Genomic DNA, 24,732 nt, shown 5'->3' on the forward strand with positions numbered 1-24,732 from the left:
TTCTTAACATTTGTTTAATTGTATTTATAAAGTATGGTGTTACAAGACATTAAGAGACTGACAGACTTTCAAAGAGTTGTGAAGCTTAAATATGTTTAATAATTAACTGCTTGACATTTAGAAGAGTTCTTTGTGTTCTCTGTAGCACAGCTGTTGCTCTAAAAGAGTAAAAATGGACTAAAATTTTCTCATGCTTGGCTCTACTGCCATAACTAGATTACCACCAGTGTGGAAGCTGTCTAAATGAAAGGGAGTGTATGAAACTGTAAATATTTTTGTAGTTACTTTTTCTGTCAAACAGCTTGAAGAAGTAAGGTCTGCATTAAATATGTACAAAGCAAAGCTGACACTTAACAAAGTGGTAAAACAAAGGAGAACAGAGTGAGTCTTCATAGTCTTTGAATGTCTGCTGGGGTAATGTATCAGCAGATACCGTACATCTGTTCCACTTTTTTGTGTGTGTGTACATTGGCCAAGCTTTGTTTTCTTCTGCTTTGTATACTTGTGTTTAAGCCCTCTTTAGTGACTCTGTCATAAAACCTCCCTCAAGTAAGGAGAGATAAACACAGCTTTGAAGAGAAAGTGTCAAAATCCTTTAAGCGTCATGTCAAGGTCGATGGAAAATAATGAATAATGGGACTGGTGATTTGTTTGCTTTTGGGTGCCCTCTATTTTGCAGACTTTCCTGTTGTGCTTTGCTGAATAGAGCTGACTTTAAGTTCTTATTTAGAGTGTAGTAGGATGCATATGCAAAAAAATAGATAAACCAGGTGACATCTCGTTCATAAGTTGCCCCGTCAAGGACTGAAGCATTTGGCAGTCTTCCTCATGTAATTAATTTATCTCCCATGAATTTTCACCTTCCTTCTGCACAGAGGTCCTCCATGACAGCAACTCCCTATGCTATTTGAATTAAGTGTCAGTCATCTCAACTGTTCGATTACAGAGTCATAGGACCAAAGAACTGCTATACAAAGAGAGAAAAGTAAAATATTTCTTTATAGCTAGAACTCGGACTCTTTTGATAGGTATGATATTCAGCTTGATAAATAATTAAAAATGTAATTCAAATAGCTTAACTTGAAAGGAAGAATAAATTTACATCAACATAATGGCTGAAATGTCTGGTTTTACACTATATATCAGTATAATTAGTCTAATTATAATGAAGCTATAGTTACATTAATTATATTTTAACCTTGATTTTTTATAATGTTAATTGAACATTAGTATGCACTGAATTGAATGTGCAGTTATGAGTACAATGAAATGTCTAAGTCCTTTTGTAATTTGTAAATTTATATTTCATTTTGACTAATTAATGGAATTTATCTCTCTGCAGAAGCAGATATATATATGTGGTATTGTAAGTACCATGTATATCACTGCATTTAATTGCATTCAAAAACTGCAGAAAAAGCATATAAAAGTGAAACAAAGTACACAGTGGAGCCAAGAGTGAAACAACTTTTCCCAAAACAGCTGTAAGACTGATATCAAGGGTACTAAATTGCCCCTGGAAACCCAACACTGATGTTTACCTTTGAATGCCAGCTCACAACCACCTATAAGGAACATTTCTGGTAACCATTGTAACAAACAGGATCCAAATCTAGTTCTGCAATAGCCAGTCTGGCCTTCTAGAAACTGCAGGTCCAGTTTATACAGGAGAAGGCAACAAGTTTTGTCCAAGATCATATTCACTCATCCAAGTGGTTATGTTTCTTTTCAGAGTCAGCAAAGGCTTTTTGACTGGAGTGCCCCATGCCACCCCCATATAACCTTCAGAGCTGTAATCAGATTGCAGGGATTTCTTTAAGAACTCAGAATAAATAGGTTAATGTAAAAAGCCTTTAAATGATCAGTGGAGGAACAACTTTGAATGAAAAATTTTAAACACTCTGATTTTAATTTATGATCCCAGTAACTTGAAAGTCTAGCAAGTTTCTTTCCTCAATAGTACAAAACTGTGAGATGAGCATTTCATACTGAGGAAAGTCTTATTGAGTCCTGGATGTTTTCTCAGGATGTCTTGCACCAAAATATCATGATTCTCACCAAAGTACTTAGACAGGGATGGAATACAAAATCTTCCATGCTTCAAGTGCTAGACTCTGCTATTTTTCTTGAGGATGCCAGATGTTCTGTTGACCATTTCCAAAGGAGTTCTAGAAATGCAATTCTGCAACTTTAAAACTATATTTAAAATATAAAGATTTCTGGAAATATTCTGGTGATGTCATTTGTTGCAGCTGTTCACTCTGAAGGAGAACTTAACTAGCAAGGAGAAGTACTGATTTAAGGATGTAGTCTAAAAATGAAGGAGAAAATATGTTCTATGCCTTAACTTGATGAGATGATGTAACCAAAATTACTAAGAGAATTTAAAGATAACAAGTACAGTGTTATTGTAAAGATACAGAAAGTTGTGTGTTAGTGTAAAAGCCTGTTTTCCTCCCTACAGTTTTTAGATATTACACTAGGTTTCATTGTGTCTACTATACTATGGACAAAAGTCTGAGAAGGGTTGGAATCAGTACTTATATGTTCTTTCTATTTATAAAATAAGCTGATTTATTCTTCTTGTCTTGTTTTTAATGTGAAGAGTCTAAAGAAAAATTCTGGCATGCTGATAATAATAGGGCAGAATACAAATGGCTGTTTTTCTCTAGCTTGAGGAAAAAAATATCAGTATTTTGCTGCATGCTAATCTATATTTCAGAAAATATTAAAAAATAATTTGATTCTGATAATAGCATATAAAATGTTTGTTAAGGAAGAAGAAGATTATGATTAGTTTAATGAATGGAATCAGAAATTAAAAAAGAAAAGGGAAAAGCATTTACAGTATATCATTTACTGAAAAGATTTTCTGGTATCATGCCATCACTAATGTTCGTTTAATTTAGGCCTGTAAAACTGAAATCTGACAGATTAACCGAATTTCAAGCAAAATCAATTTCCTAAGATGGGAGCTTGTTTTGTGTTCTGCAATACATATTATAATTAAAAATTATAATATGTTTTTCTTTCATCTATTGTTTATATATATTGTTTCTCTCTTCAGAAAAAGCTTAGGACCTTGCTAAACAAAACTGAACGATAATGTCCAGAATTTAGATTTGGAAATCTACTAAGTGATGTTGATGAGGGAAGAACAGTCATTATACTGCACATTAAAAAAAAAAAGATGTCTGATTAAAAGAGAAGAATCCTAATATGGATTTTTTTTTTTTTGTCTTCCAGTTGGATTGTTTTTGGTTTCACAGATACAGAGATGAGGAGGAGGGAGGTGGAAAGGTTGTTTAGTGAATACAGTAGAGTCTGTGTGTTTATGGGAACTCTTGAAGTGTTCAGGGTCAGCACTAATGGATAAAGTTGCAAGATAAGGATGAAGCTGAGTAAGAATATTAAATGATGCATTCTCACTTTGTCCTCACTGTATGAAATCTGAAGGTCAGGGGGCAGGATACCCACTCAGACTGGGTGCTTTACATAGGCACTGCACTAGAACCCTGTGTGTACAGTTACTGCTAGGGACACTTTTTATTTCCTGATGCAAACTGAGTAAGGATGCTCTAATATAGTTCTAGCTTAAGAACATTAGATGTCTGTTGGTTTTTTTCAGCTGTCCATATGTAACTTTTTGTTCTTCCTTGTAGGGGCCCATTGCAGACAAGATGTTTCTATCCAGCTACAGGGTTCGTGCTGAGTAAATGTGCCTGAAATTACCCCTGAGTGGGTTTTATTATCTTCTGACTGAACCTGGCCCTAATACCAAAAGCCCAGAGTCTTGTTTCTCAAAAGACAGCAGCTGCACCAAAAGAAAACCTTGTACATTAATTTTCCTAGCAAAAGAAACCTCAGACACATCTCTGAGCATCAACAGCATCTAGATAATATTTCACTGTGAATAGTATTTCTCTATGTTAGTATTAATTAAATAAGGAATCCATGGCTTCTGAATGGTTATACAAAAAGAACAGCATTATTCAATCCATATCTTATGGTAAAGATAACCATAGAAAAAGGATTTAATTTGCCATAGATGTGGCTGGAAACTGAGCCAGTAAAAATTTTTTATATAAGTAATTTAAAATGTCCTATAAGTGGATATAAATGAATGAACAAGTACACTTCTGTTACCTTCTTTCCCCTATGATCCTTCTACTTTTTGCTAACTCTTTGTTTAGAGAGGTGTCTACAGGCAGATAACTGCTGTGGCAGTTATCCAAACCAATCAAGATATGGTGATTTTATATCTTTTCCATTAAGAGCAAAGGACCATTCTAATTACTCCACGGCAAGGTTTGTCATAATCATGTTAATTTATCTTTTGATAGCATTAAAATATATTTTCATGCTGTGGTTCATTATGTAAAATGCAGAATTTTTTCTCACCAGACTCCTGAATCTAGTTAACAGGAGATACATATTTATATTTTCACTAGTGCTGGTATTTGTAGATCCTGCAGTTAATGCATTTACTTTGTGTCTAAATGATTAATCACATATTTAGTTCTTTTAATCAGAAATGTAGAAAACCACTAAGAGGAAAAACATTCTGTTACTCAGAATCTTTTGAAAACTTTTTTCTTTCAAAGCTCAGATTTTTTTATTATTAAGTATCTTCATTTTGACAGGTTTTTCTGTACATGTAAATCAGCATCAATGAGTGTTGAATTAGATGTTGGAATAAATAGGATAGATTTAGTGTCATTATGGGTAATGAGAAACCCTTGCAATCAAGCTTGCTTCTTAGCAATGAATGTAATTTCAAGTAATGCTGTGGTGCTACAAAGTGAAAACCAAAGTCTCTTAAATCAGGATAATTTTATACTTTTTCGTGTATTGTCTTTTAGGTTACTAGGCTTTAATATCCTGTGTTTGGTTTTACTCTTGTTGTTTGGAGAATGCAGGCAATGTGTATGTGTGTGCATAGACACACAAGGCATGCAGAGCAGCATTTCCCTCTCTCTCAAGTCCTGCCTCTTCAATATTCAACGTGTTTGATATGAATATAATATTGGATATAGTATAATGTCCAATATGAGCACCGTATGGTTTGAAATGTGTCTCCTTAGAGCAGCTACTACCGAAAAGATGAGAGAACTAAAACTGCTCAGCATTAATTCTCATGGACCTGTCTTCCTCATGTGTTTGTCTGTTGACCTTGACACACACACTGTTACACCAGTGACATGCTGGTGGCTGTGCTAATCCAAAAGGGGCACAAAGTGTGCCTTGTGTGGGGAGGTGCTGCACTAAGTGACCGTGGCAAAGAGACTCAAACTTCTCTCCCTGTGGCCTTGAGGCTACATGCATTTGTTTTCTACCCCAAGGGTGGAACCCAGGGCCATGGGATTTGTTAAGCAACACTCAAATATTTTTCTTTTTCTTAACAGGTCTGAAATGGATATACTGTCTGCTAGCTCTGAAGGTATTCTCATTGGATATTGTCCACAGCAAGATGCCTTGGATGAACTTTTAACAGGTTGGGAGCATCTTTATTATTACTGCACACTGCGTGGAATTCCAAAGCAGGATATCCATAAGGTAACTATCCCAAACAGATTTGCAGAGGGAGCTATTTCCAGGTTGGACTGTGGAGTTTATAGAACAACTGTACTTTTTTAACATGAGGAACTATCTAATATTTCATCTTAACAACTTTAGTTAAAAACTTTAAGGTTTTTCATTACCACTATTTTATTTAAATAATGTGGATTTTTTTCTGTCCGTTATGCCAGTTCAAAACACAATAACATCACTGCAGATAGTAAAATAACATTACTGCAAATGAAACTTTGGGCACAAAAACCCTAAAGGAAATTAAATTTATGAATGGTTCAGTGCCTCCAGTATCACACTTAAAGTACTGGGAGAAAGCTCCACATGTTTTGAGTCATGTACCTCTGAAAAACTCTATTCTTCAGAGATATGGTGTTTCTGGATGAGAGCCTGGTGAAAATAAGCGATTCTTGCAAGTCTTTGCCCCTTGTCTTGGGCAGTATCCATTGTCCAGGACAAAGCCTGGACTTTTAACTCTCTTAACAACGTTTCCTTCAGACTGCTTAAAAATCATCATTCTTTTTTTTGATAATTCAGAAATTATCAGTCTTTTGTTTGATTGTTTACCCTTCATAACTTCTTGGTGTTAAATTTTACTTCAGACAACTAGCAGAGTACTGAAAACTTAAATATGTTTCCCTCGATACAAGAGAAATATATTAAGGGGTGGTTGTTATGGCACTAAAGCCCTCAACTATAATTACTTGTTTTCTCCATGAAGTGGCAGCTCCTCTATAGCACTTAGGGAAGAGTTCCTCAAGTGGTGTGGTACATCTCATACATGTCCCTCTTCAAATGGATGAAAATAATTCATTTAGATATGAGTTATGTTACAAATGTTAACCTTCCTGGACCTCAGATGATCTAAGTATTGGCTTAGACTATTCTTTGTAGTCAGCCTTCTGTGCCTTAGCATCACATTTATGAAAGAGAGATCATTCTTCCTTTCAGTTGTCTTAATTTTTTGTCTGCATAGATTGCAGAGCAGACTTTGTTGCCATATGCTTGCGATCAAGGCATCAAAGCACTCCTGCAAATAATATTTAGCTGGTCTGGTTTGCCTCCATCAAACACTGAGATGCAGCTATCTCAGAGGAAAACAAATGTTTTTGTCAGTGGGCCCTCCCGACTGTGTGGCACTGCTGTTGAGTGCTCAGCAGCTGCTGTGCTTCAACCCAGAAATGGCTGATGCCTGGAGAAAGTGAGCCTTTTAGCTGCCTATAAAGAAAATAAGGCTTTGGAATGCTTTAGAGGAGCAGCTGTATGGAAATGTAAGCTGTTATTTTCTCATCATTCCCTCCTGCCTATGATACAGCACTCCAAACCTGCCTCTGAATATTTACCAGTGACTGTTTACACTAATATGCACAGACACGTATATTCTAGAGAGTACCTTGATTTGATAAGGAAAGAAACATGCATTTACTTTGTTTTTTAAGAAATTGGTGAGCAGTCAGGTGACTTACAGGTTGTGTTGCTGCTGAAGTTGTCTGTTGAAGCACTAACTTCAAGGACCAAATCATTTGCTAGACAGATTTAGCAGCAGCAGGAGTTAAGTGCCTGACATAAAGTTGAGTGCACTTAATGTTCCAAAACAGTAATTAAATGAATGGAAAAGGAGGAGAAAAATGGGTCATTTAATATCAATGTTAAGCTTCACATGTAATGTGAAGTTTTGTTATACTTGACAAATCTGCTCTGAAAATTTTTTTTTGCTGCAAAATTGGAAAAATTAGAGTAAAGCTTTTGGGTTATTTAGAGAGATACTGATTTAGCATAGTACTTTAAATTGTTATGTTTTTTTCTTTAACATATCAACTTCCTAGATCTCAATTTGTTCTAAAATACAGCACTCAGCTTGTTAAAAATTAAAATTATTAGCACAATATCAAATGACATCCCTCATTAGCATTAAAACTTCTGTTGCAAATCTCAAAAGAAGCTTTATCAGGTCTTCTGAGGCAACTGTTTGGAATGTCAGTATTCTTTCTCTTCACATTAACTCTTCAGGAAGATTTCTGCTCTGATTCTAGAATCTCAATGATTTCCTTACATTTTCTATTCTATAGGTTCTGGAAATGTGAATCTGTAAATTAATTTATTCTTTGCATGTTTACTTTTTTGCAAGCAGAATTAGTGTGTACACTTTAATGAGATTTTGGGACAAAAAATATTGTTCCCCAGAAGCTTGACCACGTGTATACACTTTCCAAATGTAAGAAATCTAACAATTCTGAGTTTACTCGGAAGCCAAATAAATACTGTTTTGTGTGGAATTGATGAATGATTGCTATTCAGGATGTTCAAACTACACTGCATCCACTTACTCAGAACCTGACACTTTGAATGACTGCTTTGGACATGAAAAGTTATTTTTCAGATGACTCTAGAATACAATCCATGTTTATTATCATTTATACTGGGTATAATCAGGCCAGTATTCAGTATTGGGCCATATTTGCTTTACAAGGGTTTGTTTAAATAAATAGCAAGAAGTTATGCATTGTATTTAGTGTGTCAGAAATGATGAAAACTAATACACTGATGGATGCAGCCTTTCAAGTCAGGATAGACCCGTTATGATGTTTCTAGTCTTTGAACAGATTGAGTCTTTACTAACTCCAAGTTTTTCTGGAAGACACTCTCAAGGTCCTTAGCACCACTCATCTCTTAGTTGATTATTAGATGTAATTTTTAAAGGGAGTGGAAAGCCATAGGCATTAGTGGTTACGCAATTGCTGCTTTTCAGTGGAATGGATGTACCTCCTAGTTCCCTGGTGGATGGAGGATACCATGCCTATTTTGACCTTTACTCCCACAGATATTGGCATGTGTGCAAAAGTTGAGTTACCTGATAGTCTCTTCTGGAATGAATGTTGTCTTTAGGAACTCCACAAAGTATTGGGGGATTTTGTTTAGATGCTACAGATTGAAGGGTTCATTCCAATTCCTGTTCTAAAGCTAGTTGAACTAGCCCAAATTAATTTAGGGGAAAATACTTTGCTAAATATGTTAGAATTTATGAGAAAAAAAGTAAATAGTTTTAAGGAATGTTGGAAAATAGGGAAATAGCTGGCTGATAGATGTGAAGTCTGTTATAATTTTGACTGCTGGTGCAGGGAGGAAGGAAGGAAAGAGTTCAAATACATTATTTTAAATTAAATACATTATTACATCCATGAACAGACGTTAAATATTTTTATGGTTCAAGTGTGCTTACAATGTATATATTTGCATATAACTCTGTATCTTTTAATTTGGCCTCAATGTTACCAACTTGCTAAATAAATTGATGTATTTCCTTACTCTTCACTGCTGAAAGTCATTGAAACATTATTGAAATAGAGTATCATGGTGAATATGACAAGGAGGGAGACAAGGTGCTTGTGTATATGTCTCACATTCACCACGGGAAGGAAACCATTAGAACCGTAATTCTCTGGCATAAATGTGTGTACCTGTATCTGAAGATTGGTCACATGTTTAATTCTGACATTCATTTAAAGTAATTTAAGAGGGATTTTTGTATTTATTTTACAGTATACTATGATACAAACCACTGGCTATGCAGACAAATGAAGTTATAATGGTGATATTCAAGCTCCTCTACAGTATAGCTAATATGTAATATATACCTTATATGTAACACTTCTAGTTTCATTGAAATTACTGTTTTGTTGTTGTTTAGGTATTATTGATGAAGGTGAAACATTACTGGAAATCTTATGATATGCATTAAAGAAAAGAGAAAAAGTTTTGGGGTCATCTCTTGAAAGATAATTGAACTCCATATTCTTATATTTGCTGAACCATAGTGTGCAGTGCTCTTTTGAAATTAAGAGTTGAGGAGGGTAGCAGGAATAGGAGACTTTTTTAGGTGAAACTGGGACATATTTAGGAATAAGAAAGTTGACCCTTCCTTCTGCTTTTATGTTGCTAATGTGATTCAGCTCCAAATCAGTTCTAATTTGATATGTTTTGCACCAAAGGAGTGTATCTAGATATCAGGACAGATTGTGTTGTGCACTGTGATGGTCTGCAAGGTTTATCTTAGAGGCTCTACACATTTAAAGCAGCAGCAAAGTGGGTACTATGAAATGATTCCCACCCCTCTCTTTTTACCTGTTTACCTTTTAAACCTTGTCTTGAAAAATTTCTATAGCAGGAGACTTGCCAGGCTTTATCTCTTTGTATGAAACAGGAGATGGTGTAGTCATCCTCCAGAGAGGAGAATTCTATGTGTGGTGTGGAATTGCAAACCTTGCAAAGTCAGTTCTTTTAAATGTTGCTCTCTACAAAGAGCTTTATGTTCATACCTGACACATGATTGAGTCCCCTAGGGGGCTACAGACTACAAGAAGACCCATCTAACTTGAATGGTTTCTTTCTTCTCTCTCTGGCACTATTCCTCGACCTTCTCAATTCTTCCCCATACAGCATTCATTGTCTCTTTAAAAGCATGGCATTTTGCTGACTTTAGATGACACTTCCAAGCACTTAGAAAGAGTGGTTCTAGTCATAGCTAAAGGATACTTTTGACTGCATTTCAGCTGTGATGCATAGTCCTCTTTTGCTTATTGTTTAATAACTCTTGAAGCTTATTGTAGTTTAAAATGTATGTCAATTTTGGTGTAAAAAATGAGATTACGTATTTTTTCACTTTCTGGTTGTACTAGTTTGAAAACAAACCAGTGGGAGGCACCAAGTCAGAATAACAATTTAATGGGGAAATTAAAGAAAAGAAAAAAAAAAGCCTAAAAGAAAACACTGGTTCAAACTGACAGAGTCAAGATACAACCTGAGTCCCTGTTAGGCAGGGTGGTGGTAGCAGTCTGGTAGAATGGTGGCTGCAGTCCTCTGAAGTGCTGATCCTGTAGAAAAAAGGGTCTGCTCTTCCTCAGAGGGTCCAGTGGTGGCTCTGTAGCTCCTGTCCTCTGGAAATCCAGTGGAAAGGGTTGTCTCTGGTGTTCAGCAGCTCAGTTTATATCCACGATGGGATGCTTGGTTCCTCCCTCTGGGTGGAGCATCTCACAATGGGGTAATGAGTCATGAGGCCAAGTGTTGATTAGGCTCATTAACAGAAGATAGTCCGGAGGGAGTTATCTCTGAGTCAGGCGGCAGGACAATGATGGGCAATTAACAGCAAGATAGTCTGGGGGGAGGAGGCAAGGAAACACTGCCCCACCTGATTTCAACAGCTCATGAGGATGGTGATAGAATACACTGCAACCCAGGACACTGGTCTTAAATTCTTATGAGCTTTTCTGTGTAATTTGTGTGATTGTTGGTGGATGTGTAGGAGGATAATCCTGTAGTCACTAACATTCATGCATGCCCAGTGGTAGCAGCCAAGTCAGTTTTGTAGACAGGATAAGCTGTCCTTCATATGCTTTAGAGGACTTCGCTTGTGTATGTTTCTTTGGTGTTAATGAGACCTATATTTGGAAGTGGAAAAAAAACACATAACAAAACAATGCTCAGCTATTATATCTTAGAATATAGCTTAGGTGATTAACCATTTTTAAATCCACAGCAATAATTTCTAATTGGAAGTAAATTACTGTGAATTAACTTTGATATAGCAGAAGCCTTGAACTTTTCAGTATAATATTGCCTGTGGCTAGTTTAACAGTTGTTTTTTTTTTAAAAAACCTCTCTGCATCTAATGTAGACAGAGTAATATTTCTGAAACGTGGCTTTTTGGCTTTTGTATGAGAACATGCATTGCTGTCAGGTTATACATCCAGGTACCCCAAACACAAGTGACTATGGATACTAGTCCAAGGATCATCACTAAAATGCTTTAGAATCTCCTCACTGAAGCATTGTTCCTGCTTACAGACAACTTGCTCTCAGAGATGTCTCTTACTTTTATAAGTATTACTCGAAAAATCTTGCTAAAAGGGTCATGAATATCTTGATCTTTTCCAAAGGTGTTTGCATAAAACTCTCCTATAGAAAATATTATTATGCTTGTGGCAGTTTGTCTGCGATAGATAGTGAATATTAATTCACAATATTGTTTAATGAACTTTTTTTTCTATTGGATTTTCTAATTAATTGGAGATTGTCCACCTGATGTGACTAAGCTTTCCAGTCTTTCCTTGTTTTTTGCTGGAGGTAAAGCGGAGGAAGCAAAGCAAATGAACCATACTGCTGGAAATGCTCTGGCAGTTGACGTTGGGCAATAAGTGCACCATGCAACTCCTTGTTTTACAAGAATCTTCCAGCTCTCCTACATACAGCATGAAGACACAGTTGCTGTGTTACAAAGTTGATCACTCCTTGACGATAAACCCTCCAGGAGCCTATGCCAGATACCTGCTGCTTTGCAGGGAGCATCTGGCGGTAGCAAGTGGAAAAGTTGCTGCTGTGTCCCTCATGGTTTTGAACATCTCCTTGGACAGTCCAGCAGTAGTAGCTGATATAGATGGATTAAGATTATTGCTACATTTAATATTGTCTAGCAGCAGTATTTTAGGGAGCCTTGTATGTCAGGACTGTCTCTGACAGGGTAAAGAAGAAAGGCCATAGGGGACAGCATGAGCATTGTCTCCAGCTCTCCAGATCATACATTATTGTTTAACCAATTAAAACCAATCCATCTAAGGTCAGCTTACCCCTCTCAGTTATTACAAAGGTATATTAATTCAATCCTGTTACCTTTTGTCTTTAAGAAATTCTAAATCTGCAACTGTGACTTGCTTTTCTGACATTTTCATCTGTTTTTGTGGCCAATGGAGAATTTTTTCTCTTGAATTCTCAGTTACTCAGACATTTGATCAAATAAATAGTGGAGAATAAGTTGAAATGAGAGATGTTTTAGATCATTGACCCAGGGACACAAACCAAATACTAATGGCTGTGCTAGGCAGTGACAAAGCCAGGTTTTCTATATGAGAAAATCCTTATCATTTTTGAAGAACTAAGGGGTCTCAGAGCAGCTTTTTGTCTAAGATTCAAAAGTAGAAATATGCAGCAAGGGTGGATAAATAAGGAAAACAACATGTACATTTTCTTAACATGCATGAACAGAACATTCTTTCAATCTAAGCACAAATGCTGCCTAATCTGGCTCATCTTTGTTTGCCTCCAAATTTGCAAACCACAGGTTGCAGAGGACCTTGTTAACCGGTTACACCTCAATGCCCATGCTGACAAACTGGTGAGAACGTACAGTGCTGGCACAAAGAGGAAGCTCTCTACTGCTGTGGCTTTAGTTGGTAAACCCCAAATACTTTTACTGGTGAGTAAAAGTAATATTGTGGTTATGATAAATGGGCTATGTTGAATTTTGTTGTCTTGTATGTTGCTCTAAAGAAAATCAGGTCGTTTGCTGATCAGACACGGAGTAATTGATACACAGATGAACAACTGTCCTCTTTGTTCTGTTATATGAATGGCTTTAATTTTATTCTCCAGTGCTCACAAAAATAGAAAGTGAAATTGGTTTTTTTTTCCTTTTTTTTTAATTCCTTGGAGCAACTGGGTGAGCAGGAAAAAAAGCCCTAGACACAAATAAAATTGTAGCATTCCTTGGTCCAAATACGTGTTTAATTGACCCATGTTGTTTCAAGATACTCCTAATTCTTGCTGGGTTGTGTTTATTTCATAAATCTGTCTAGTTCATACAGTTTGTTTCATTCACACAATCAAGTAATACTTATGACTTATATTAATTTTAATAACTTATCCCAGGTCATTTTGGTTCTTGCATGCTACTGCCCATTTAGGTCTGAAACTGGCCACTCCAGTGTAAACAATGCCTTTTGTACTGAAGATCGGGGACCTACAAAGCTTTGAGAACTGCATCGTTACATCACTACATGCTCGTTTGTACCACTGCCTATTGTTTCACTAGAGAATATTGAGCACCACTTTCTTAAAACATGGCTGGGAAGAGCTAAAAAAAGTTCAGTAGTGCAACAAACCTTTCAAAACAGTCAGGGGTAGGAAAGCTGCTCCTCAGAGTTGAGGAGGAAACCAGGGTTTCCAGGAAGAGATCACAGGCTAAGTTGAACCAGATAAAATTGTTGTTCTCTGGGGTTCATGTTTCAGAAGATTAGACACATTTTGCTGCTTCTGACTGCCTACCATTGCCTCACTTCTAAGCTGAAATATTTTATTTGCATTTTATGCTTTAACTGACCCTGGTTCAGCTCGTAAAAGGAGGAGATAATCTTAAATCAGTGTTTTTTCCTGATCTTAGGAAATGCTCCAACTGTCTTTATGACAGCGTACTATTGCAAGTATCCATTTCAGCCTACTTCTTGCTGCAGGGCACAGACTGTTGCATATAAAATGAAAAGAGGAAAGAAAGATATCTAAACATGTCAAATTCTTTAAAACATTTGCTGACTTTAGAAAGCTAGGAGATTTTAAAGGAGTTTTTCAGTATTTTAAAAGGAGCTTTTTCTATTACTGTTTTATCTTAAAGCAAAAACACCAACATAAACTACTGAATCTGCTTCTAATTGCATCCAGAATCATAGCCGTTAATTTGAGCAACATTGTGGGTTGCTTTAGGTTTATTGCTTTTTATGTTTTCTTTGTTAGCAATCCACAGATAGTGGGAGACTGAACTGAATTTTTTCACCTCTGACATTACTAAAATTAGCTTCAAACTGGATTTTTTGTTTGCGTTGTTTCTTGAAAACTTTGCTTCCAGGTTTTGGCTGGGATTCCTTGGTGAAAATACTTTGGTCAAGGCCATACCACTCTCACAGGTGCTGACACCCCATGGAATTCCACTGGATAAAAAAGCAACTGGAAGAATTTCCTTCTTCCTAGTTTCGTGGTGACAGAGACTGGATTTGTCAATCAGATATCATTCCTTTTGCCTCCATGAGCGAATGAAGTAAAAATTTGGTTTAATGAGGAAAGGAGGAATAGATAGGAAGGGGAAATGTAGATTTTGTAGCAGCACATCTTTCTCCATGAAAGCCATCCGAGTGGGAAATGGGTTTGCCAGATGGTTTGCACTAACTGAATTAATGTTATTTAATCCTGTGAATTCTCTCCACCGTGGGTGAAAATTCCTCTTTAAAGAGTGTGGGAGTAACTGCTAGAGGATGTCAAATCCAAACCTCTTATCAAACACCTGGATATGGGATGGGCACTGTAGGCATCTGGGAGCTATAGGACTTCTCCCGTTGTTTGTGCTCATGGCAGATGTGTATGCAGATCAGAAACAGTCACTGAACCCTTCCAGAAGTGAGAAAAACCACTTGCAAGTCTCTCTTATCAAAAAGAGCATGTTTATATAATTAAACATATATATATATTATATATAAAATTTATAAATATAATAAGCATTTATAAATACACATAGATTTATATTTTGTTTATATTTAAACACTGTTTATGTATAATGCTTCTTTACTAAAATGTGCCTTCCATAAATTTAAACATTGAACTGTATGTGTTAAAGCAAAACAGTGGTCAGGGTGTCACTTAAGTTACCTTCTGAAAATGTAACATTTAAAGAGAAAAATATATGATTTTCTCGTGAATTGTGTAAATTCTTCATGCTGGGGAGAAGCTGTGGTATGCTTTTCCATGCTGCTGTGTCATTTTCATTTTTCCTGTAGGATGAGCCCAGCTCTGGGATGGATCCCTGCTCTAAACGCTACCTTTGGAAAACCATCCTGAAGGAAGTTCAGGATGGCTGTGCAGCTGTGCTGACATCCCACAGGTAAGACCCTTATCCCAGCAACCAGTGTATTCCTGTCCTGCAGAAGAGTATATTCTGAAGACATGCTCACTCTGCTGTGAAATACAGAATAAGTCTCAACATTTTATGGTAATTCCTTCCTATCCATGAAAAGAAACCTGTTTAAATCCCAAATATTTTTCATATTTAATTTCTAAAGAATAGAATGTTGCTCAAGGGGCCTCAGGCACAGAAAAGATGATGTTATTGATTCTTCTTTTTCTGTGCTCTTTTTACTCAGTGTTGTAGTGTCTCTTCTTGCTTGGCACATCAGGTTACCTTTTTGCAGCTGCCCACCTTAAAAATCCTTACAATAGGAGGGGTGAGTGAAAAACCTTCTGATTTTATTAAGTTTCTGCTTTGCATCAGTGTATGAAAAGAGTAAGCCATGGCATCCTGAAGATGGATTCATAGCTATTCACTTATGCACCACTGGAAATGGTAGGAGGGACCCCATCCTCTTAGAAGAGTCCATCTACGTTAAATGTCTTGTCAGTTCTCTGATATGGTCACTGGTATATTGATTTAATGGAGGAAACATCAATACTGTTTTGTAATATCTACAGTGAAGTGGAATTAATTAAATGTTCCCTTAGGTAGTATGTATATATATAGTATGTATAATTATATATAAATATATATAAATATATACATATCTGTCTTTAAATGAGGGAGAGATCATGCAAACATGTCCATAGAGGAAAAAACTTAAAAATCAAAACAGCAATGAAACATTTAGCCAAATGAGATTTGAAGTATAGACTAATTAATAAAGAAATGCAGCCAAACTTCTCTCAATGTTTTCTATTTTCAATATTTTTAGATATTCTTAAAATGTATTTGTTGTCCCAGTCCATTATTGATGGAAAAATGCTCCAAAAAGTTTCTAGTATTTTACTTATGGAAGCTGAATTTTGAAAATCAGGTACCCATGTTGGATAGCCAAGTGCTTACCAGCACACTCATTTAGGGAACGTGGGTTATGCATTGTGAATTCAGCTCAGTGATTTTCAGGAAACAGTATGCTTTGACTTTTCAGTCCAGATTAAGAACCTTTAGTTGTCAAACACCAGCTAAACAGAAGAGACCTGTGGTCTCATTACTAATATGCTGTAAACAAACAAACAAACAAAGTCCCTCAAATTGTACTAACTACACATTTAGCTCTACAAATGAATGACTTGAAGCAGACATAAGTACAGTGATACTGTTCACATTGTTGTGCCAGGGTGAAGAAAGGAGAAATTATTTTATACTATTTATGCAATTTTCTGAAGGCCATTGTGGCTTTATTTGAGATGAGTTACTTGTATAAGTACAGGAATTTTACATATGAAGTGAACATTCATACATGTCAGCAAACACATGTGTAAGGTATAGAGATGCTTTGCTGTGTAAAAATCAGGTTTTGAGAACTGTTTACTTAATTTTCAGAGACAATTTTTTACTTACATTTCAGAGACAAAACTTCTGTTTTAGCAGGGGAGGAGTGAGGCTTTATCCACCGTCCCTAGGGCAGTAAATTTGTGTAATATTGCCACAGCTGTGGAGTGTTGTGCCAAGGGGAGCATTAGGAGTTACTCAGTGAATTTCCTGATTTGTGGGAAGATGTGTTAGCTCTCTCCCTGTCTCTCTCAGACATAGCAGTTTGGCAGTTCTCACCACAGCTCTGTCACATTATAAGGAAATTGTTCCTAGGGGTGTACTTAATTGCCAATGCTTGTTCAGTCAAAGCACTTCGGTTTGGACTGGCCCATGGCTGAGGCACACAAGACATCTCTTCTTTAGCTGTCTCAGAAGGGTTGGGGAGGGCACACAGTGAATTGTAGGAGCATAAAACATCTTTGACTCCTCTTTGAGATGTTGGGTACATCCTGACTGCTTCCCTATGTCTAAAGTGCTTCTTTGAAAGAGTTGCTCACACAATTCTGCATAATATGTAGGGTAGAAGCCCATCTTCCATAAGCTTTATAAATCAAAGCTATTATTTATCATCTGAAGCAGTCACATCTAGGAGGACCCTGCTTTTCTATTCAGCTGCATTTCCATGTCCTAAATTTTCTTTGGATTGTAGTGCTTTGGATCTTCTTCTATCCTGCAATCAGGCTGAGGGTAACTCTTTTTCATGGGTATGTACTGTGCAAAAGGCGAGCTGAGCAAGCTTACTTCATTCTTCTCCCTTTATCCTTTAGCTCAGAATAATCATAAACAGGATTAAGGAGTTCGTGAGTTCATGGCTCACTCAGTGTCATTCCTGAGACTGTTTATGAAACATTTGCCTGTGGTAATGATACCTTTATATTTTGACCAGAATTGTCCAACTATTTATGGACGAAAAATATAAATAATGGTTTAAGTCTGTCTTCTAGCTGGGGTAATAACTGTTGGTATATACTGACTAGGGTTTCAACTTTGACTGTTATCTTTTAAAGTCAAAGGTTTTGTGTACCTGTTTTTGCAGCTGTCCAGATTCTTCTACTTTAACTAAAATTAGGTATAAACAATGTTCTCGGTTTTCACTACTAATTATTTTTTTTCCCCCCTCAATTTATTTTTCAGCATGGAAGAATGTGAAGCTCTCTGCACAAGGCTTGCTATTATGGTCAATGGAGCTTTCAAGTGTCTTGGTTCTCCCCAGCACATTAAAAACAGGTATTGTACGTCAACATCAAATCTTCTGCACCTACATGCATTCTAAGAGCTGGCTAGATGCTTTAGTAGTGCTAAGTCATAAGGACTTATGACTGCTAAGAACATCTTCTTTTTCCTGCCATAACTGAAGTTGAAAAAGAGCCAATTAGGATAAGTTAGCAAGCTAAAATGACATGTGACATTGCTAAAATGCTTTGTAATCGGCAATGGTAATTGAAAGAGACAGATCTGCATCTAAAATGAAACACTTCTGCACGTAACCTAAGGAATACATTGTGAGAATTCAACATGGTGATGAAATGCAATTTGGCTCCGTCTGAGGATTTTTCATAACAGGAAGAAGCATTTTTAACAGGTCAGCAGCCAGTAAGAACATCTATTTTGAACTTTCTCTACTTCCTACCAAATTCACTGACAATTGCAGATATTTATGCTGTTTTCTGCATCCTTTTCCTGGTGTGCATAAGCCTCTTTTCTGTTTGAACTCTGCTCATGAGTTAATTTAATTCCTATTAATGAGGATGTTTAATTCAGAGGATAGACTTAAACCACGACAAAGGAAAGAGGATGAGAAGCTGAGGGGAAAGTTGCTGCAACTTATAGCTAGACATTTACATTTAGTTGTAAATGTAATTATTAGGACATGCAGACAGTCGGCTCTGTAAGATGATACAGCTCATTTGCAAGCAGCAAAGCTACACTGCTTTATACTAGCTCAGCACTTAGTTCTTGTAAGTGCAGATGCAGTTGACATTGGGAACAAGCTCTACAGAAATGCTTTGGAACTGCTGCCTGCCATGTTTATAAGGCAGAAGATATATGTCTCAGATAACTTCTTGTCCCTTGACAGTCCTTTTGGCTTTCTGCCCTTCCCTCTGTGTAGAACCATAGGTCCTTCCTTCACAGCTGCCTTAGCAAGATGGGCCTGACTCACACTAGCTCTCTCCTTCCAAGGTGTTTTCATGAAGACAAACTTTCAGCTAGACACATTACAATCTGGATGGTGAAAAAACATTGATGTCTGCATCTGTATTTCTGATGGTTCTGTGTGATTGTAGCCTTCTATTCATGTTTGCACACCTTTCAGAGCATATTTGCCTCAGTTTCTGGAGGCATGAGAAGTCAATTGATCTTCAGCAGTTTCTGCTTCTTTCGTATCTAGGTCTTTGCCTTTGCCATCCTGTCTCTTCCCAAATTTCATAGCATAGAATAGCCTGTTGTCTCACTGGCTGGAGTAGATTAGTGAGTGTGAAGGCATCCTTTACTTCTTTTGTATGAGAAACAGCTGTATGTAGAGGACAGTGCAGATCTTGCACAGGTGAAAATGCTTTTTGAAGATATGTGTCCCCCCCAGTAAGGAAAAAATAATATTACTTAGGCACTTCAGTTGGGTGTATAAAGTTAGCTGGGATAAATGTTTCTTCCCTTTTTATATTTCAGATCCTCTGGAGTGAGTACGTGTCTCTGTCTTCTCAGCTTCACCTTGAGAGGGCAAAATCAGACAGTCCACAAAGGCTACCTTCCCCTTTATCTTCTCAGTGACTTTCATTGTTTTGCAACTTCTGATGTTTCCTTTAGCAGCCTCTTTTCATCTTCCCTCTTACGGAAACAAGACATCAAAAGCATACTCACAAGTATGCACCATATTCATATAAATGGGGCGGTTATTTCTCAGTTTGCTGCACTGCCTCTGTAGACAAACCTCGTTCAGATCACAGTTAGCAAATCAGTGCAGAAGTACCATGCTGGAAGTGTCTTCATATTACTTCTTATTGATATACAACCAGCACTATTACTACTATTGAGATAATCACAGATCAACCATTCTGGAATCAAGGCTGTATGAGTGCCTCTTTTAAATTCTCTAAAGCAAAGCCATAATAAGAATATTTGTCAATCATATTCATAGCGGGTTTTTTAAAATCATTGTAACTTCGTAAAAAGCACACCTTCTCTATATTAAGAATATTTCATACTTTCTGCAGGTTTGTGTTCCATGGCAGTTCTTGAATGTATGTCCATCAGTGAAATTCACATGGGAAAATTATGTGCACTGGAGATCAATATTGCTGAGAATTTCTACACAAACCATGCAGCTCAAGCTCCACAAGGATTTTTCATTTAAAGGCAGGACTAAAATCCCTTTAACTCCTAGCTTATTGATTGATTTGCTCTCCAAATTTTCCACACTAACTGTTCAGGAACCTACTGAATTTTTTTGAAACTTTAGAACCCTTTATTAAGAAGAAATAGTCATGAGCTTTATCAAAGGATTTAATTGAAGTCAGGCAGTTGTCTGAATTTTCTCTGACGGCCTGATAAGTTTTCTTGGCTGGCAAGAAAAAAAACACTGTAGACAGCAGTCTTAAAGTGTCATATACACACAGCTGTTAAAGCTTGCAGAAAAGACATTTCTGTGTTTTCTTTGGAAATCTTTTAACAAGTGCTGGGGAGAAGTCAAAGACTGTTCCTGTAGTCCTCTTATTTTGTTGCTTAGTCTAGCTTCCAAACTTCTCTCCAACACATGCCAATGTGATCCTTTATCATAAACCCCAGGTTATCACACATCTAACACGTAAAATAATTGTTAGGAGATTAAAAAAACTTTATACATTCTCTGTGATTAAAGTTCCAAACTTATTCGAAGACAATTTCCTGGTATGCTTCCATGTTACCATATGGAGGACTCCTGCATCTACATGAGATGGGGAAGGAGTAGAGAAGCAGAATTCCAAAGAATTAAGCTTTAAATTATTTTAAAGTTTTCACTTTCTGCTCCACCTGTGAACATCCTGAAAAACTTCCTGGACTTGGAAGAGTATTGAGTGATTCCTTCCTTCCCATTTTCCTTCCCTCCCTATGATTTAATAGCCCTATCATTCCCATTGCCATACAGAGCAAAACACTGTTTCTTCTAAAGTGGTAGACTATAAGGATTAGTAGATCTAAGTTGCTATTAGGAAATATCTACCTGCAGAAAAATGTTTTCCTTAACAGCCACCTCCATTGATACAAGCACCAGTCTTCTCCTAGTGTTTCAGTGTTTTCCTGCAATTAGCACTGTTTAGTATATTTGTCCCATGCACCACATCACCGTAAAAAACCCATCACATCTTACATTTTGTTTAAAAAAAATATTCCATGAAGCAATATAAGGAAAGCATAAAAAATCCTGATTTTGTTGCATCTGATTGCATTTAATTAGTGATACCCTAAAAATCTGGTTTTTTGGATGATCTTTTCTTCATGCTGTGTGTGAATGAATTAAGCTAGTAATATAAAAATTCATATTAACAGGGAAGAATGATACTAAAATAAATTAATGGGGTGATAGTTGTAGATTATCATGGTTTCTTTGTTAGATTCTACAGCTTGTTTTTTAAAAAATTGTTCTTACTTATAAGCAGCTCTTGATAGCCTTTAGTCTGTTTTCAATTTGTTTCTACAAATCAAATTGAACAAATATTTTAAAAGCAACAACAAGTATCCTGATCTGGCTTTGAAAATTGCAAGAAGAGAAATCTAACCTCTATATGAATACTTAAACCAAAGAAAACTTTCATGCAGCTTTTTTTTTAGTGAAAGAATAAATCCAGTACTGTAAGAAATAATAATAGAAGCATATTTTGATATTACAGGTGATTCTATTAGTATGTCTCAAGAATATTTTCCTCTTCTAAATGTAGGCACATATACTAAAATAACATTCTTTTTTCCCTTCTTGTTGAATTCTGTCTTGATGGAAGTCCTCAAAATTGTTTTGTTTCTTTATTCTTTAGTACCATTCCAGTCTATAGAGTCAAGATTATGATCATCTTTTTGATGGATATGTGATGAAGGTTTAATGGGTCTTCCTTGGAGCCCTGTTAAATTTGCTTCTTTGCAGTTGTGGGAAGTTCAAGAATTCAGCTCTTTCTCTCTGGCTATACTTTCAGCCCTTGGCAGATGTGAAAGATCATAATCTTGGACTGAGTACAGCTTTGTCAGATGGCAGGACAAAATTCTGCTATGAAGGGTATGGGTGAACTCCAGGAAGATGCTAATGTGAAACATAAAAGCTTCATAGGGATATAAAAAGTGATGCTGCTTCTAATGTGTGAGACTCGTTCCATTTTTCCAACCCTTCTGCAAGCCTGTTACGAAATGCTCATCCAAAAATATCTTCTTGCTACAAAAGTCAGTGTTTGGGTTTAAAAAACGGCTGAACCTTGACTATATTTATATATGTTTAAACAGATTTAAAGTACCTGCAGATGTTTATCAGCAGAATAATAAGGGTAAGACTTCTTTAGAAAGGCTTTTTGTTGCAGGTGGCACATTTCTAAGTAATATCAAGAAATGTATTAGGTAGAAGAACAAACTGAAGGGCAATTTTCAAAAAGTTAACCTCTTAATTCTAGATGTAGTTTGTCTGAGATTGATGTGTTAACAGTTGTGCCTGTTAAAGCCTAATTTCAGACAGTTCCTGCCAACAGAGTCAATTATGCTAAATTGTGAATGGATTACATTTAAACGCTCTCTCCAGTATTCTCCATTATACCTAATGCTTTTTTAAAAAATGTACAGAAACATTTTCATGTTAGATGCAGCTGGCCAATTCTCTGGGAGCAACATTTTGAATATTATCCTTCATTCCAGGGCCATCTGGACAGACTTCTCATATCAGAAAAACCCATACCAATTTGTCAGGTGCTGGACGTCAAGTCGTTGCTCAGATTTTATCAGCAAGCCATCCGATTAAATTACCCAACAATTAATTCATTTGCTATAGCTGGGTTATAATGGAAAATATGTTGGCAGACTACTTATACTTTACCTTTTTTTTTTTAAAGGTTGATTGAGAATATTTTATTGCTTTCCTCAAACTCACGCATGTAGATTTCTTAAATGGAAAAGAAATGATTAAAATTAAAGTCCTCATCAATATTTCAGCCTTCTGTGGACACAGTGTTACTAATTGAAATACTATCAATAAGTTTCTTACATGCTATAAGATATAGAAATTAATATAATTTTCACTCTTCTTGACTTGAAAACACCTTCCTTTTGTACATGAAAAATGTCTTAAGGCAGTGGATGTGTAATCATGTAATATAGCTATTCGTTTATCTTTCCAGAGGAAAGTTTGAAGAAAAGAGCTCTTAAAACTTAAAAAACACACAGATTGAGAGTTCAGAAATGAAAAATATCTTTTGACTCTCCTAAAACTTTGTGCAATATTTATTCAGCCCTACTGCACATGTGCATTAGAATGCTTATTTTGGTCATTTTGTACTACGTTTTCCACAGGATGCTGCATTGTATCTCTATACCTGTTCATTAAATCAGAAGCAGCTAATTAAGATTTCATATCCTCCTCTTTCACTAGTATGTGTTCTACTAGAAGTTTTTCAAACCTGTCCTTAAATACAGTATTATCAGCATTTATTGGAGCAGGGCTCATAAACATCAACATCTTTGTTTTCCACAGCACTTCTTGGAAACTTAATTTGAAATAATTATTCCCTTTTTATAGATGAGTAACCAAAGACTGGTGCTAAAGTTAAAAGGGTTTGGGTAGTTTATCTGAGCACTTTATAACTAAATATTTTACATTTGTTCAGCATTGCATTTAAAGCAAAACTCCTGTTAACTTCAGCTGTAGCTGTGGGTGTTCCAGAAGGCACCGTGAATTCCTCTGGCCAACTGGAGCCATTTGTCTCTAGGTGGGCCCTGAACAAGACAGGAAAGCAATAAAGAAAGATGTGGTCTAAGTGAGTTACCACAGACCACACAGGTGTATGAGGATGAAAGGGTAAGATTCTGTTCCCCAGGGCACTTCCAGAGCTGGGAAGCACTTTCTTCCCTTTTTCTTTCCTTTTCTGATCAATCTGCTGTCTTATTTGCAATGTTTTCTAGGCATTGCAGTAAATAAAGGCATTTCTCTGAGCAGGTACATCCAGGGTATCTTGTAAGGCATTCATGATAGGGATTTCATGACAAGGTGTTATGTGATGATGTAATTAAAGTTTATTACATAAAGCTAGTATAACTGTGGTTTAAATTTTATTTTACATCCTGTCTACATTAAACACTTTTTAGCTTGAGATTTGACCTTGAGGTGTTGATAAAATCTTTTTAATAGATATTTTAGTGTGTAATACCCTGATTATTATGTTATTAAAGAACAGTACACCCAAACCCAGTCATAGAAACACAATGATAATGTTATTTACTCCTGCCTTTTTCACTGTTGAGTCCCAGAAGGTGCTTTTAGGAACAGTTTGGGTTCTTTGTAGGCTGTACCTTTGCACAGGGTTACAGTACTTCTGCTCCTGTTTCTCTGGGAATAAAATATATAAATAATGCAAGAATAAAAAATCCCTGATACTTGCCAGTATGTGCAGATAAACAACCTCAAATACAGAGAGATTTTGTGTGTGCACATGTATAAACAATTAACAAGATTTTTTCAGGGTTTCACCACATAGTTGGAAATCGCACCTAAGAATTGACAAGCACACAGAGAGCAAGGCAAAGTTGTACCCTGCACTTCTCATAATCTGGGGCTGTCACTGTTATGAAAATTATATTGCTGAATACAGAAATTAACTTTAGATGGTTTGATATGAAAGCCTGGAGTGTGTGTGAACAAATAGTGCATGTACAATATACCTGAACGAGTGTTAGTCATCATTTTAATAACTGTTTTTGTGTTTCTATTGTTACCCTGGAAAAATCATGATGACTTAAAAAATGATGAAACAAACTCTATGAATACTACATGGAAGAGAAGTTTTATAATTTATTTATGTCTG

General features: G+C 36.3%; 1 protein-coding gene across 1 annotated transcript in view; it reads left to right on the plus strand.

Annotated features, from left to right (window-relative positions):
* Nucleotides 1–24,732, plus strand: part of ABCA13 (ATP binding cassette subfamily A member 13) — a 175,725-nt gene that overhangs the window by 140,358 nt on the left and 10,635 nt on the right. The window contains exons 51-54 of the mRNA XM_017738711.1: nucleotides 5,406–5,556; nucleotides 12,683–12,817; nucleotides 15,162–15,265; nucleotides 17,843–17,935. Of these exons, the coding sequence (XP_017594200.1) occupies nucleotides 5,406–5,556; nucleotides 12,683–12,817; nucleotides 15,162–15,265; nucleotides 17,843–17,935 (483 nt within the window). The remainder of the gene's footprint in view (nucleotides 1–5,405; nucleotides 5,557–12,682; nucleotides 12,818–15,161; nucleotides 15,266–17,842; nucleotides 17,936–24,732) is intronic.

This window comes from Corvus brachyrhynchos, unplaced genomic scaffold (genome assembly GCF_000691975.1).
Source record: "Corvus brachyrhynchos isolate BGI_N302 unplaced genomic scaffold, ASM69197v1 scaffold23, whole genome shotgun sequence".
NCBI lineage: Eukaryota > Metazoa > Chordata > Aves > Passeriformes > Corvidae > Corvus > Corvus brachyrhynchos.